This window comes from Natator depressus, chromosome 3 (genome assembly GCF_965152275.1).
Source record: "Natator depressus isolate rNatDep1 chromosome 3, rNatDep2.hap1, whole genome shotgun sequence".
In the NCBI taxonomy this organism is placed as follows: Eukaryota; Metazoa; Chordata; order Testudines; family Cheloniidae; genus Natator; species Natator depressus.
This window is the reverse complement of record NC_134236.1, coordinates 159671269-159689054: the sequence shown is the minus strand read 5'-3', so window position 1 is coordinate 159689054 and position 17786 is coordinate 159671269. Positions and strand designations below refer to the sequence as shown.

Sequence of the window (17786 nt, the reverse complement as noted above, 5' to 3'; positions counted from 1 at the left end):
TATTCCTTAAATATTACCTGTATGCACATCTTACAATGATTAGGAGTATCAATAAGTTACAAGTATTTGGTAGAAACCTCACCTGTTGCCCTTATGGATAACTACCATGAAAGCAGTGTATTTGGTGTAGTGAGTTTGTCAGGTCTGAGGCAGGAGTTGCTCTTAAAGTATAGTGAACCCTTTGCCAGTTGGCACCAATGGGCATCTGTGTCACACTTCCCTAGACTTCATGCTTAAATAAGAGTCAAAGATGTATACTTTTAGACACGAAGAGTGCTTTAGCTCAGTGGGTTCTCAACCAGGAGTCCGGAGTCCCCTGGGGCCCATGAGCAGGTTTCAGGGGGTCTGCCAAGCAGGGCCAGCATTAGCCTTGCTGGGACCAAGGTCAGAAAACTGAAGCCCCACCGCATGGGGCTGAAGCCACAGCCTGAGCAGTTTAGCTTCACGGACGCCCATTTGGCGTGAGGCCCAGGCAGTTGCCCTGCTTGCTACCCCCTAATGCTGGCCCTGGCTTTTATATGCAGAAAACTAATTGTGCCACAGGTGGGCCGTGGAGTTTTTATAGCATGTTGAGGGGGCCTCAGAAAGAAAAAGGTTGAGAACCCCTGCTTTAGCTTACTATCTTAATAGGGCTAAGCAATTTTGTAAGTCTCCCAATCTCTTTATTTCATGTTCTGACAACCATAAAGGTCACATTACCTGTTCACAATCATTATCTAGATGGGTTAGACAGTGTATGGAAAAATGTTAAAGATAGCATCCATTCCTCCCCATGATGGGGTTAGGCTGTCGTCGGCTATCCCTTGATACGAGGATGATGTCTGCCAGGGGAAAAGTCATTGATGAGACTTAAGATGGCCAAGGAGTCCAATTTGTACTTTACATGTAACAGGTGGTTGCTCGGAAAGAGCACAATTTCTGGCCAGGATGCTGTACCTTTCCTTCCTCCTCTGCCGTTTCTCAGCCTCTTGAGGAAGGCGATTCTCTTCAGAATGGGCTGAGGCTGGATGTATGATGTGACAACATTGCAGTCTATTGCCAGCCAGCTCTTCCCAAGTCATGCAATGCCTCCCTTCTTAAAATATACTTTCAGGGTGTCCTTGTAGATTTTCCTCTGTCCTGCATGGATCCTCTTACCACCACTAAGTTGAGAAAAGAGGACTTACTTCAGAAGATGAGTTTCAGCCATCCACACACAATGACCAGCCCAGTTAAGTTGATGTTTCATAGTTAAGGGTTTGATTTAGTCATGGATATTTTTAGTAAACATCATGGACAAGTCATGGGCAATAAACAAAAATTCATGGCCTGTGACCTGTGTGTGACTTGTACTATAAATACCACTAACTAAATCTTAGCTGGGGGGGCTGCTGCTCGGGGAGGGAGGGAAGCGGCACCAGCTGCCAGGGGCCATCAAGTAGCACCTGCCCCCGGAGCCACTGACACACCCCTGCGACTACTGCCAGGGGTTGCTCACCTGCTGGTGCTTCTGGGCTGCCCCCAGGACCACCGCTCAGGCAGTCCCCAGGGCCAGCTGGGGGGCCCCGGGGACAGCCACACTGGCCACTGCTCAGGCGGTCCCTGGGGCCAACTGCCTGGGGCCACCTGAGCAGTGGCCAGTGTGGCTGTCCCCGGGGCCACCTGGCCAGTGTGGCTGTCCCCGGGGCCACCTGGCCACCTGGCCCTGGGCAGCCTTAGGGTCCGCCACACTGGCAGCTGCAGAAGTCACAGAGGTCGCAGAAAGTTACAGAATCCATGACTTCCATGACCTCCGTGACAGACGTGGAACCCTATTCATAATTTCACCTCAACATGGTGATGTTAGCTGCAGAGAGAATGCTGGCATTGATGCGATGGTCTTCCCATCTGATATGGAGAATCTTCCAAAGGCAGCTCTGTTGGTACCACTCCAGGTGCTTAAGAAGGCTTCAGTACGTCATTCATGTCTTGCACTGATAAAGAAGAGAAGGGATGACTACTGTATTGTAGACCAGGATCTTAGTTTCCATTTGCAGATCTCTGTCAGTAAAGACACAACGGAGCAACTTTCCAAAGGACACACTGGCACAATGGATGCTATGTTCAATCTCCACATTGAGATTGGCTGTCTGAGAAAGGTGGCTGCCAAGGTAAGGAAATGCTCAACTTTCCAGGGGTTCACCACCGGTGACAATTTGTGGGAGAAGGGGGGCAACTAATGCGGAGGCAGGCTGGTGAAGCACTTTAGTCTTCCCATTCTTGAGGGACAGTCCCAAACTATGATAGGCTCCTGAGAAGAGATCTAGGATGGATTGCAAGTCAACCTCAGTGTGTGCGTGATGGCTTGCCAGATTTCCTCAGAAGATGGGGCGTGGCAAGAGGTTCTGTTACTAGATGCTGAGGAATGCACTCAATGGTGGCACCTGAGACTTCAGATTCACAGTTCAGTAGAGTCTCAAAATGTTCCTTCCAACATTGCTTGAAGGCCATTGCCCGTAAGAAGGGTGGAGTTGTCCTGGGATCGCAGAGGGATTGTGCCATTTGAACGTAGATGGCTCTTGTTGCTTGAAAAAAGCTTCTCAGGTCATGTTGATCAGCGAAACTCTGGATCTCCATGGGCTTTGATTGTCACCACTGATTCTTGATGTCACACAGCTTCCTTTGAACTACAGCTTTAAGACAATGATAAATCTCTGGTATTTGCTGATTAGAGGGTTCATTTTGCCAAGTGCAAAATGCGCTTCTCTTCTAGCGAATAAGTGCTATGATTTCATAGAATCATAGAATATCAGGGTTGGAAGGGACCTCAGGAGGTCATCTAGTCCAACCCCCTGCTCAAAGCAGGACCAATCCCCAATCAAATCATCCCAGCCAGGGCTTTGTCAAGCCTGACCTTAAAAACTTCCAAGGAAGAAGGAGATTCTACCACCTCCCTGGGTAACGCATTCCAGTGTTTCACCACCCTCCTAGTGAAAAAGTTTTTCCTAATATCCAACCTAAACCTCCCCCACTGCAACTTGAGACCATTACTCCTTGTCCTGTCCTCTTCTACCACTGAGAATAGTCTAGAACCATCCTCTCTGGAACCACCTCTCAGGTAGTTGAAAGCAGCTATCAAATCCCCCCTCATTCTTCTCTTCCGCAGACTAAACATTCCCAGTTCCCTCAGCCTCTCCTCATAAGTCATGTGTTCCAGACCCCTAATCATTTTTGTTGCCCTTCGCTGGACTCTCTCCAATTTATCCACATCCTTCTTGTAGTGTGGGGCCCAAAACTGGACACCGTACTCCAGATGAGGCCTCACCAATGTCAAATAGAGGGGAACGATCACGTCCCTCGATCTGCTGGCAATGTCCCTACTTATACATCCCAAAATGCCATTGGCCTTCTTGGTAACAAGGGCACACTGCTGACTCATATCCAGCTTCTCGTCCACTGTAACCCTTAGGTCCTTTTCCGCAGAACTGCTGCCTAGCCATTCGGTCCCTAGTCTGTAGCGGTGCATTGGGTTCTTCCGTCCTAAGTGCAGGACCCTGCACTTATCCTTATTGAACCTCATCATGTTTCTTTTGGCCCAATCCTCCAATTTGTCTAGGTCCCTCTGTATCCTATCCCTGCCCTCCAGCATATCTACCACTCCTCCCAGTTTAGTATCATCCGCAAATTTGCTGAGAGAGTGCAATCCACACCATCCTCTAGATCATTTATGAAGATATTGAACAAAACCGGCCCCAGGACCGACCCCTGGGGCACTCCACTTGACACCGGCTGCCAACTAGACATGGAGCCATTGATCACTACCCGTTGAGCCCGACAATCTAGCCAACTTTCTACCCACCTTATAGTGCATTCATCCAGCCCATACTTCTTTAACTTGCTGACAAGAATACTGTGGGAGACCGTGTCAAAAGCTTTGCTAAAGTCAAGAAACAATACATCCACTGCTTTCCCTTCATCCACAGAATCAGTAATCTCATCATAGAAGGCGATTAGATTAGTCAGGCATGACCTACCCTTGGTGAGTCCATGCTGACTGTTCCTGATCACTTTCCTCTCGTGTAAGTGCTTCAGGATTGATTCCTTGAGGACCTGCTCCATGATTTTTCCGGGGACTGAGGTGAGGCTGACTGGCCTGTAGTTCCCAGGATCCTCCTTCTTCCCTTTTTTAAAGATTGGCACTACATTAGCCTTTTTCCAGTCATCCGGGACTTCCCCCGTTCGCCACGAGTTTTCAAAGATAATGGCCAATGGCTCTGCAATCACATCCGCCAATTCCTTTAGCACTCTCGGATGCAACTCGTCCGGCCCCATGGACTTTGCACGTCCAGCTTTTCTAAATAGTCCCTAACCACCTCTTTCTCCACTGAGGGCTGGCCATCTACTCCCCATGTTGTGATGCCCAGCGCAGCAGTCTGGGAGCTGACCTTGTTCGTGAAGACAGAGGCAAAAAAAGCATTGAGTACATTAGCTTTTTCCACATCCTCTGTCACTAGGTTGCCTCCCTCATTCAGTAAGGGGCCCACACTTTCCTTGGCTTTCTTCTTGTTGCCAACATACCTGAAGAAACCCTTATTTCCTTATTGTTCTCATCAAAACAATCCTTATGGCAGTGAGTGGACTATCCAATTGATTCAGCACGTGCCTTTGAATAATGGTCTTGAACTCCTCCCAGTGTGTTTAGATGTCATTGATGTTGTCAGGTAAGTCAGAGAGCCTCTCAATGAGGTGTTGCTGAAGAGTCTCACAACTAACTTATTTTTGAAGTGCCTGGTGTTAAATCTCTTTCACATTACTTTTGGTTGTTTATGGTGTTGTGGTGCAAGCTGTATGTTCATGATAGATGTGACTAAGTGATGAATGTAAGACCACTTGGAAACACCCACGTTCCGAACACTGGCATCTTTTTCACTGTCATCATCAGAGCCTGTGATCGTACCATTGTCCATTTTACATGAGCCATGAGAGGTACAGAAGAGTGCTGGACAGACCATCACTGGGGTTAGGACCAGAGCAATAGGTACTGCTATGGCATGTCTTAGACATGTTCCAGCTGCTGAGATCTGTAAGGCTGGTACAGGGAGCTCTATACATACATTTACAAAACACTGTTCCCTAGATCTACTATGTAGATCAGACACTCAGTTTGGTAGGGCACTACTTCATTCTCTATTCAGTTAGAACTCCAAGTCCCACCATCCATTCATGGGTACTGCTTGCCAAATTATCCTGTGAGTGGGAATATTCAGAGGACACTCCAAGAAGGAATGGAGTTTAGTAACCTGTAACTCGAGTTCTTTGAGATAGACTCTGCATAGTCACATTCCCTGCACAACTTCCTATCTTCCTTGGAGTCCTAATAAAAACTTGGCTCCGGGGAAGTGGTGGAAGGAGTTGAGGTGGCAGAGGGTGTCATGCTCCCTTTTATAGCTTCACCCTCAGAATATTCAGGAACAGAGGAGAGGGGTAGGAAGAACACAAGATTACTCTAAGAGTCACTGCTACAACAAGGTTTCATTGCCTAAGTTGCATCAGCTAGGACATCCCCTGAGTGGGGATATGCAACATCAATCTTGAAGAATTCTGGTTACAAGTACATAACTTTAATTTTCTATTAACTTTGCATGCCAGTATATGAATCATTGTATTAATTTATTTTATTATTACTAATAATATAATAAGCGTTAATTAATAAACATCTATTTATTTCCTGTGCATTTAACAATGTTATATGAACCAAAATCTAAACAAAAATGAATACTATATTTCAAAAATATGAAGATTTTACTTTTTCATACTTATTTAAAATCATGTTGTCTTCCAGAACTTAACAAACATGGTTGCCCAGGTATGTGTTGAAATCCACAAAAGTGCATCTAAAACAACTGAGAAATATTTGAAGGAAACTAAAAGGCACTACTACATCACTCCTAATAGTTATTTGCAATTCATAGACACCTTTTCAAGCATATTACAGAGCACAAAAAAGAAAAGTCTGTTTAACAGGTGAGAAATTAATAACATTTCCCATTGTGCTCTGCTACAATGTACAGCCACATAAAATATCCCCTTTCAAAGGAGCAAAATATCAAAACCAAACAAAGGGTCAAATTTTCAAAACTGGACTCCTAAAATATCCTTGTAAAATCTATGAGCATGTACGCACTAATATTGTGCAATAGAATACAGATGCATAAGAGAGATTGTGTGCACAATTACCCATTTAGCATGCATAATTTTATATGTGCAGTTACCTGATATTATTTCTAGGACTGTTGATTAATCGCAGTTAACTCATGCAATTAACTCAAAAAAATTAATCGCAATTAATTGCAGTTTAATCGCACTGTTAAACAATAAAATACCAATTGAAATTTATTAAATATTTTGGATGTTTTTCTACATTTTCATATATATTATATTCTGTGTTGTAATTGAAATCAAAGTGTATATTTTTATTACAAATATTTGCACTGTAAAATGATAAACAAAAGAAATAGTATTTTTCGATTCACCTCATACATGTACTTTAGTGCAATCTCTTAGTCATAAAAGTGCAACTTACAAAGGTAGATTTGTTTTTGTTACATAACTGCACTCAAAACAATGTAAAGCTTCAGTGTTCTTGTTCAGCCAAGCGCTCAGACAAACAAGTTTGTTTACATTTGCAGGAGATAATACTGCCCACTTCTTATTTACAATGTCACCAGAAAGCGAGAACAGGTATTTGCATGGCACTTTTGTAGTTGGCATTGCAAGGTATTTACGTGACATATGCTAAACATTTGTATTCCCCTTCATACTATGGCCACCATTCCAGAGGACATGCTTCCATGCTGATGATGCTCATTAAAAAAAAAATGCATTAATTACATTTTTGACTGAACTCCTTGGGGGAGAGTTGTATGTCCCCTGCTCTGTTTTACCCGCATTCTACCATATATTTCATGTTATAGCAGTCTTGGATGATGACCCAGCACATGTTGTACATTTTAAGAACACTTTCCACTGTAGATGTGACAAAACACAAAGAAGTACCAATGTGAGGTTTCTAAAGATAGTGTGACAGGGCAAGGCCAGATGGCTATAGTAAAGTAGTGGGAGACAGATATATTAGCCCCAGGCTAAACAAATCCCTGTTACCAGGATAAGCAAATGGCAGCAGCTGCAAGTCAATTAAGACACTTGGGGCGAATTAAGATCTTTCCAGAAGGCAGGGAAGACAGCTAGGTTGATTGGGACACCTGAAGCCAATCAGGGGCTGGCTGAAACTAGTTAAAAGCCTCCCAGTTAGTCAGGTGGGCACAAATCAGGAGCCGTAGGAGGAAGCCGTGCTGTTGGAGAAACTGAGCAGTACAAACCGTATCAGGCACAAGGAAAGAGGCCCTGAGGTAAGGGTGAAGTAGATATTGAGGAAGTAGGGGTTGCTGTGGGGAAGTGCCCCAGGGAATTGCACACGTCCTATTTCCAGAAAGTCAGCTACGATAGCTGCTACTATTAGGGTCCCTGGGCTGGAGCCTGGAGTAGAGGGCGGGCCTGGGCTTCCCCCTCCCCTCCCTGATTAATCACTGAGACTGGGAAACAAAAGAGACTGTGCGAGGGAGGGTAGCTTCTCCTCACCTCCCTTGCTGGCTTATGATGAAAATGGCTCAATAGACTGTGACCCTGGCCTCTAGAGAGAGAAGGGCTACGTGGAGGGTCACAGTGAGCCTCTGAGGCTAGTGAAATCCACCAGGAAGTGTGGGACCCACGGAGACAAGGACAGAGCTTTGTCACAATAGCTATAACACTCGACCCAAGGTTTAAGAATCTGAAGTGCCTTCCAGAATCTGAGAGGGTTGAGGAGTGGAGCATGCTTTCAGATGTCTTAATAGAGCAACACTGCAAAGCGGAAACTACAGAACCAGAACCACCAAAAAAGAAAGTCAGCCTTCTGCTGGTGACATGTTTCTCAGTCAATGAAATTGAACATGCATCAGTACACACTGCTTTGGATTGTTATCGATCAGAGCCCATCATCAGTATGGAGACATCCCCTGGAATGGTGGTTGAAGCATGAAGGGACATACGAATCTTTAGCACATCTAGCATGTAAATATCTTGTGACACCGGCTACAACAGTGCCATGAGAACGCCTGTTCTTGCTTTCAGGTGATATTGTAAACAAGACGCGGGCAACATTATCTCCTGCAAATGTAAACAAACTTGTTTGTCTGAGCAATTGGCTAAACAAGAAGTAGGACTGAGTGGACTTGCAGGCTCTAAAATTTTAGATTGTTTTTATTTTTGAATGCAGTTTTTTTGTACATAATTCTACATTTGTAAGTTCAACTTTCATGATAAAGAGATTACACCACAGTACTTGTATGAGGTGAACTGAAAAATGATTTCTTTTGTTTTTTACAGTGCAAATATTTGTAATCAAAAATAAATATGAAGTGAGCTCTGTACACTTTGTATTCTGTGTTGTAATTGAAATCAATATATTTGAAAATGTAGAAAACATCCAAAAATATTTAAATAAATGGTAATCTATTATTGTTTAATAGTGTGATTAATCGCAAGATTAATCGTGATTATTTTTAATCACTTGACAACCCTAATTATTTCTAAAGATCCCAAAGTCAATATATAATAACTTATATTTTACTTAATCTTCACACTGTCCGTATACTAGAGGCTGTTTCAAAATATTAAAAACCACCTAAAATGCATTTGTTAAACGAGAGGCACCCAAGCAGGTGGAAGTAGTTGAATTATAGTTCCCTGGACAAGCTAATCTCTCCCTGGGGCAACAAAATTACCCCCACAATCCTGTGTCTATCCTGCAACACCGTCTGTACAGTTGGGATTGCATAATAACCCTGCCAGGTATGATTCCTCAATGGATGTGGTAAATCAGCTCACCTCTGGATGCCCGTCCCTGACCATCTCTCCAGCTCATACTGCAAATATTTAGGCTGTGTCGGCCTTTTGTGGGCCTTCATTGGAGGGGAGGTTGTAGCAGATTTCCACTGTTACAGGCTATCCCTCCATCCCTGCAGTCAGATTTTCCCAGAGCAGAAGGTAGCAGAGACCATGGAATGAAACTGGACTGTTATCTTTAATGACAAATAAAATAAAAGAACACAACTTAATTTTTATTTTTAGGGCTTGTTTTTACAATGGTCTGACCAAGCTCCTGGAAGCAACATCACTGGTTACAGAAATGCAAGAAGAGTTGCTTGCCCTTGGCCCTCAAATAGAGCAAAAATCAAAGGTATTTACAAATTACTTTCTGCAGTAGGCTTTAAAAATCTTCTGTGACCTCCCATTCCACCTCCTCCTCTCCACAAAATTCAGGACCCAAAAAGCAACTTGTTATATCACTCTTAACAGTGAGTTATATTATGCCCTTTCTCCTTCAACACTTTCATGGCTGACAGGAGATTCAGACACAGTAAAGACAAGTCAGTTTCCTGATTGGCTCATGAGAAAAAGAAAAAACAATGCATTTCTGAAATGTTTCAGCCTTCTCACTATTCAGTCATCTCACCAAGTGTATTTGAAATTCTGCAGTCAAAATGTTTTGTAAAGGAAAAAAATTTTTTTCCTGTTAGGAGATAGAAGAACTCGTGGAAAAACTTCAGAGAGACTCACTAGTAGTGGAGCAGGTTCGAACTCTTGTTAAACAGGATGAAGAAATCATGGCTGAGGAAACAAAAGTTGTGGAAGAATATGCTCAGGTACCAAGTCTCTTGTGGTCTCTTACAGATTTTGGTTTCTGTGGGCCTAGTTTTTCAAAGCATTAAAAACACTCTGGGCATTAACAACCTTGAAAGATCCAGTTCTATTTATGGTAAAAATAAGTAGTTCCAAAAAGTGCAGAAATTTTCATATGCCTCCAGCATAGATATTGTTTTTTTAGGAATCTTCCCCATATTATAAAATTAGAAGTAGGAAAAACTGATAGATCTCTGTTCTAGTTCTTTCAAGCATGATTCTGCTTAGAAAAGTAACTGTGCATGAATAGCACCTTAGTACTTCACACCATCTTTATGTGTGTCTTACTCGCAAAACATACATTTTCCTACTGTTGGTTACAATATACAGAAAACTGTTTTTGTTCAAGTACATATTGCCAAAAGAAAATGCCAACTCTGACTTTTTTCTGGGGGTTGTGGGGGGTTTTGTTTGGTTGGCTTTTTTTTTTTTTTCTTTTTTTTTTTTTTAACAATGTAGCAAGCAACTGAAGAGCTAAATGCTGTATTGCCAGCTTTGGAAAAGGCCCTCACTGCCCTAGATGCATTGGACAAAGCTCACATTGCAGAACTCAGGTAGGTCTGTTTTGTTTTAAAACTTTGTCACTGTTCCAACTAATAGCAGTCTTCAGTTCTGCAATAATGATGCTGGCAAATTACACAACAGAGCAAAGGTTTCCACTGGCGTTCCTTCCATCCATAACTAAAGAAAATGATTCTGAAAGTGCAAACAGTGTAATCTTGCCTACATTTCAAGCTGACTCACTCTTTTACTCTTAATTCTTTATGCTTTCATGTGTCAAATTAGTTCCTATGGGTTAGTTTATTCTCTTTCTAAATAGAGACACAGACCCACCCACCACCCCTATATTGGGTCAAAAGGGACTTGTCAGAAATTTTCATTTTCTACACAGACCTTTCTCGGGAGAAAAGGGGTGAAGGATGGTGTCATCAGATCTCAGTAGTTTTCCTCTATTATTATAGGTTTGTTTTTATTTTCTTCTCCCTTCTATTCATATAACAATATAGTATTTTGTAGTATAGTTATATACTAATTAGTAAGAACACATAGAAATTAGTGTTAATTTAGAAATTAACATAATAGCTCAGACTATTGAACCATCTAATCCAGTAGCCTGTCTTTGAGGTGGGCCAATACTGGATGATTTAAATGAAAATATACAGCACCATACTTTCTTTGTAAAAATATTTTGTATGAAACTGTTTATTAATTTTCTCAAATATTTGGGTTTTTTGTTTTTTTTTGTTGTTGTTTTTTTACAGAGTATATACTCATCCTCCTCCTCTTGTACTAACTGTTATGAATGCAGTTTGTATTCTTCTGCAAAAGAAACCTAGTTGGGCAACAGCAAAGCTCCTCCTTGCAGATGCAGGATTCCTCAAGAAATTGGTTACCCTGGATAAAGATAATCTACCAGAAAAGGTAAAGTGATGGAATGGTGCCCAATAATTTATCTTCACTTCTTCTAGGATTCTTCAAAGGGTGTTGATTTTGTCTTAATAAAGACTGAATTTTGTATAACAACTCTGGGCCAGATTCAGTCCCGTGTTGCAGCCCCTTTATGCCATTGTGGCAGGATGAAGGGGCTACAAAGTGGGCAGAGGCAGAAACAACCGCTGCAGAATCCTACTGTCATGGGTAGGCTCTCTCTTCCCAGCATAGACCTGACATAATACCTATGCTGGACTCCCTGGCAGCTCCAGAAGTATGGGCCATGTCAGGGGCAGGATGGGAGGGTGAGGAAACAGGAAGTCATGAGCACACTGTGCTGCGTGCCAGTGTAATTGTCCATAGAGGGCTATTACAAACTGGCACAATTTAGATTAGCTCTTGGGCTGCTCTGAGTTGACATGAGGTCTGGGGACAGAACAGAGGAGGTGCAGAAGTGGTTTAAAGCTTCCTTTCCCCTCAACTCAACTGGTTTAGTGCTTAATGCAGAACTGGAGGAACACAGAATCTTCCCCTTTCTATCAATATGTAGAAAAGAATGGATGAGAGTAATGCTTTTAGAAAAAATTAAACCAGTAGTTTCTTCTTTGAGTAATTGTCGAGATATATATATATATATATATATATTTATTTCAGTTTTGGCGTGCATGCTCCCCATGTGTTTTTTTGGCCAGCAGCATCTGTTTGGGGCTGCACTACACCCTGAGCGTCCTTGTGGTCTCATATGGAGGGCATCAAAGGTGGAGGTGGTCCACCTGCAACTCATTTCCTTCTCACTGCCTGTGGCTGTAAGACAGAGCTTCCTAGTATCCATGACACATCTCTTTTTAGCTTATTATACTAGTTCTTTTGTACATATTAGTGTTAATTTAGGAAAAGATAGGATTAGTTGCCATTTGGCAAATTTTTTATAAGTTTTTAAATCTCACTTCCATCACCAGAATTTTCTTCTTAATATCAAGGTTTAGGGGTGTTGTAATGGTTTGGGGAACCTGTCTACATACAACTTCTGAATTCTGTTTGGTATTTTGAACTCAGTATACATCTGTATCAAATAATAACCCCCATTTTGTTTTCTAAGCACCATTGCATTTGTGAAAACTGTTCTGTGCCTTCACCTTGTGTGAGGCAAACCCACAACCAGACTACCACTGCTTACTCAGCTGCCGAGATTCAACCCTCCAACAGAGCCTGCAGTGCCTCAGCACTCAGGCATGCTTTAGCAGCCTATCCCTGAGCAGGGCCTCTGTCAAATAACCGCAAGGCAAAGGTATTTTACTGATGGCATCAGATGTCAGGTTAGTCTGTGCTACAGCACTGCTCAGCCAGGAACCCTCCCACTGTCTCACAAGTTACAGACTCCCTCTGCGTCCAGCCTGCCCTTGGTGCAGTTCCTGTCCCAGCCTTACCTGAGCCTTGTTCCAGCTTGCTTCAGCCTTGCCCGTGCCCTGTCCGATTGCGCTCAAGCCCTGTTACTGACCCATTCCAGCCTTGCATCCACCTCCTGATCCCCTAGACCCTCAGATTGACTCCCACCCAGCTTCAATCTTTGGCCTGAATCGGGACTCCAGCTATAATCCTGATTTGGTTTATCTATGGACTCTGATCTCAGTTCTGACCCACAGCCTCTCCCCAACTCAGCCCAGACCCAACTCTGTGGCGGTCTTCGATCCTTGTACCTGTTCTTGACCACCTCTCCAAACTACCAGGTCTGCCCGCCTCAAACCAGAGCCTGACAATTCACAGGCTCTGTACCAGGCACTGGTGAGGACTGAGCTAGAATATTGTGTCTGCACTTTCAGAAATATGTGGACAAATTGGAGAGGGTCCAGAAGAGAGCAACAAAAACAATAAGTTTTAGAAAACTTGAACTGAGAGGAAAAGTTAAAAAAACTGGGTATGTTTTGTCTTGAGAAAAGACTGAGGAAGGACCAGATAACTGTCTTCAAATATGCTAAGGGCTGTTATAAAGAGAATTGTGATGTTGTTCTCATGTTCACTGAAGATAGGATAAGAAGTAATCGACTTAATTTTCATCAAGGGAGATATAAGGAAAAACTTTTTAACTGTAAGGATAGTTAAGTAGTGGAATAGACTACCAAGGGAGGTTGTGGAATCCCTGTCACTGGATGTTTTTAAGAACTGGTTAGACAGATACCTGTCAGTGATGTCTAGGACTGCAGGGTCCTGCTTTGGCACAGTGGAATGGAGTAGATGACTTAAGGTCCCTTCGAGCTCTATATTTCTATGATACTATTCTATGATATAATTCTGTGTAAATCTAACTGAAGACAGTAAAATTACTATGGATTTACATCAATGAAAATGATCCTGCCCAAAGTATTTATAGTGGGTTTTTCTCCTCTTCACATAACTAAAAAATATTTTCCGTTGTCTTCTCCTTAAGCAACAAAGAACACTGTAATAACTCTTCAAATCATTGTTCTAATATTTAACCTGTTTGGGTTTTTAGGTGTTTCTGCAATTGAAAAGATACGTAAGTTCACCTGACTTTAGACCATCAAAAGTGGGACTAGTGTCTATTGCCTGTTGCTCCATGTGTCACTGGATTTTAGCTTTAGATCACTACCATGAAATACAAAAGGTATCTTATTTAATAAAATTATCATTATTTCCAAAAACTCTTAATACAAGTTCCTATAAGAATATATTTGGTAGATCTTTTGTTCTTAGAATATGACCTTTCATATACAAATGCATTCAACAATAACTAAAATTAGCTATTTAAATTAGTAGGAACCTTCATGCAAAACAGTTCTTCTACTGGAATATTGATTCAGCCTCTTAGGCAAATACTTACCCATAATAAAGCTCATGGGCCAAGTTCTGTTAGTAATATCTGTGCAATCCATCTAAAAGCAATAATCTCAAAATAGAAATGGTGAAAGTTAGTTTGCAAAACCCATGCTACTTATATTCCAAGAACTCAACTAGATGCCTTAGAGTACATGGAATAACAAACAGAAATATTAAAATCTGTGCTGACTCAATCTCATTTCCATGTTATGCAAGCTGATAGAAACTGGGCATGATTAAAAAGCCAAATAAATTTTGAGTACCAATTTGTTCTTTACTCTCTCTCATCATATATAAATCTTGCTACATCTATGATCATCCCTGGTGTCCTTCCCCGGATCTTTTCATTCTTGTCTTGTTGGGAGATCTAAGATTTAATAGCCCAGAAAACCAGTCTTCTGTCTTTTTGAGGTTCTCTCTCTGAATCAGGATTGAGACATATTTGGAGGCGCTCATATTGTTCCTGTGATGTGGATAAAGAGAGGTTTAGCCTTTCTTTCCTTCCCTAGGTCCTACCAGACACTTTTCACAACCAGTAAATTCACTTTTAAATACAAAAACATATTTTAAAAATATTTTATAGAAATTCAATTTTAAGCAAGTTCTAGGTAAAGTAGAAATAGGAATTTAACACTGGTTAAATAAGAGGGGCAAGATTCAGGTCCCAAGTACTTTTATATCAGACAATGGACTTGTTTTCAGACCAGCTATAGACCCATGCACTTCCCCATGCAGATTGCTCATACGCTGCTTCTGTAAAAAAAAAAGCAATCTACTAGCAATCTCAGACATACGTTGCAACTTCAGAGGTGATTTTTATTGTTACTTAAATCTAAATAAATAAGCCAAGTAAAAGAGTGCATCTTTCAAAATATAGGGTCCTGACTCCTGGTCCCACCCTAGAATATTGGTCTCCATAGCTCCAGCTGCAGAGGACCTGTGTGGTGTGAACTCTGCAAAATTTTGGGAGTGGGACACAAAAATTACACCTTATGATTCCCGTCAGGCCATTTTTGGGTGTGTGTTGTGTACAGTCTGAGCCTTGAATTTAGCTGTAAGAGTGTTTTGCCCAGTATAGTTATGTTCTTGAATAAAATTCACATGGTATAAACAGTAGACTAGGGTAGTTTAATTTGTTACAGCATATTTAGTTTGACTAAACTCAATATATATGATAACAATCGATAATATTTAGGTCTGTCAAGTGATTAAAAAATTAATTGCAATTAATCGTGCTGTTAAACAATAGAATACCATTTATATAAATATTTTGGATGTTTTCCACATTTTCAAGTATATTGATTTCAATTACAACACAGAATACAAAGTGTACAAAGTTCACTTTATATTTATTATAAATATTTGCACTGTAAATATAAAAGTAGTAGTTTTCAATTCACTTAACTCAAGTACTGTAGTGCAATCTCTTTGTCATGAAAAGAAAGCTCAAATAAATTTGTTAGTCTCTAAGGTGCCACAAGTACTCCTTTTCTTTTTGCGGATACAGATTAACACAGCTGCTACTCTGAAATTTGTCATGAAAGTTGAACTTATAAATGTAGAGTTATGTACAAAAATAATTGTATTAAAAATAAAACAATGTAAAACTTTAGAACCTACAAGTCCACTCAGTCCTACTTCTTGTTTAGCCACTTGCTCAAAACAAGTTTGTTTACATTTGCAGAAGATAATGCTGCCTGTTTCTTGTTTACAGTATCATCTGAAAGTGAGAACAGGCGTTAGCGTAGCACTGTTGTAGCCGGCGTCACAAGATATTTACGTGCCAGATGCGCTAAAGATTCATATGTCCCTTCATGCTTCAGCTACCATTCCAGAAGACATACGTCCATGCTAATGATGGGTTCTGCTCAATAATGATCCAAATGCATGTTCATTTTCATCATTTGAGTCAGATGTCACCAGCAGAAGGTTCATTTTCTTTTTTGGTTGTTTGGGTTCTGTAGTTTCCACATCAGAGAGTGTTGCTCTTTTAAGCCTTCTGAAAGTATGCTCCACACCCTGTCCTTCTCAGATTTTGGAAGGCACTTCAGATTCTTAAATCCTGGGTCGACTGCTGTAGCTATCTTTAGGAATCTCACATTGGTACCTTCTTTGCGTTTTGTCATATCTGCAGTGAAAGTGTTCTTAAAACGAACAACATACTGAGTCGTCATCCAAGACTGCTGTAACATGAAATATATGGAAGAATGCGGGTAAAGCAGAGAGCAAGAGACATACAATTCTCCCCCCAGAGAGTTCAGTTACAAATTTAATTAGCGCATTATTTTTTTAACAAGCATCATCAGCATGGAAGCATGTCCTCTGGAATGGTGGCCAAAGCATGAAGGGACATACGAATGTTTAGCATATCTGGCATGAAAATAATTTGCAATGCCGGCTACAAATCTGCCATGCAAATGTCTGTTCTCTATTTCAGGTGACATTGTAAATAAGACGTGGGAAGCATTATCTCCCATAAATATAAACAGATTTGTTTCTGTTAGCGATTGGCTGCACAAGAAGTACGACTGAGCGGACTTGTAGACTCTAACGTTTTATATTGTTTTGTTTTTGAGTGCAGTTATATCACAAAAAAAATCTACATTTCTAAGTTGCACTTTCATGATAAAGAGATTGCATTTTGGTACTTGTATGAGGTGAATTGAAAAATACTATTTCTTATCATTTTTAGAGTGCAAATATTTGTAATAATAATACAAAGTGAGCACTGTACACTTTGTATTCTGTGTTGTAATTTAAATCTATATATTTGAAAATGTAGAAAATCATCCAAAATATTTAATACATTTCAATCATTATTCTATTGTTTAACAGTGCAATTAATCGCGATTAATTTTTTTTAGTTAATCACGTGAGTTAACTGCGATTAAATCAACAGGCCTAACAATATTTCCATTATAGAAACAGATACATGGCGTGAAAAGAGTGTGTACAATATATTTATTGGGATTAAACATTTCAACAGTTATCACATAAGCACAGCACAATAATTCTGTGTGTATATTCAGTGTCTGTGTAATACATACATATTCAAATACATACACAGAAGATGTAATACAAGCAGTCGGGTCCTGTCTTATCCCTTGAACTGTGTGAGGATCCCCAACCCTATTCTGAAGGCAGTTCCATTTCCCATTTCCATTGCACTCCATGGAAGACTGTCCATCCAGAGATCTGCATGGGTGGAGGGGACAGGCAGTTGAGCAGGCCCAGCTCTAGGAAATGATGTGCATTGTCCATACACCAGGCCTCTGTTAATTTGACAGGAAAAGTAATATAGTCTCTAAATAGGGTCTCGGGGCATCTGCAACCAGGGAAATCCCTGACATTCCAGCTCCATTGGGTGCATGTTCTCAAGAAGCTGAGGTGAGGCACAAAGCCTGCCTACTGTCTAGTCCACGCCTGCAGTGAGTTTCAAACCCTGCCTCCCAATGAAACCATGTGAGAAGATCTTCATGAGGGAAAGTTTGTGGAATCTTCCTCTCAAGGCCCCTATTTGTGGAGATGTTAAGTATATGTACATGGAGAATGATAATTTTTTATTCCTTTTTCATTCTTTAATAATGTAATAAACCACCCTTTATTTAACAAATTGATGCTCAGAAGAGGGAATCTCACCACGTATTGGTATGTAGCTAGAGGCAGGGAAACAGATGGAGCAGGAGGTGAAGTGGAGCATCCGGACCCAAATGGAGATTTAAATAGAGTGAATAGGAATGAGGGAATAGAGCCAGGATATAGGGAGGTTTAGGTAGAATGGT

At 41.2% G+C, this 17786-nt stretch overlaps 1 protein-coding gene across 1 annotated transcript in view; it reads left to right on the top strand.

Moving 5' to 3' along the window:
* DNAH14 (dynein axonemal heavy chain 14) overlaps positions 1-17786 on the top strand; it is a 467695-nt gene that overhangs the window by 354874 nt on the left and 95035 nt on the right. The window contains 6 exon segments of the mRNA XM_074947623.1: positions 5801-5982; positions 9127-9235; positions 9576-9701; positions 10198-10292; positions 11001-11160; positions 13661-13792. Coding sequence (XP_074803724.1) covers positions 5801-5982; positions 9127-9235; positions 9576-9701; positions 10198-10292; positions 11001-11160; positions 13661-13792 — 804 coding nt within the window.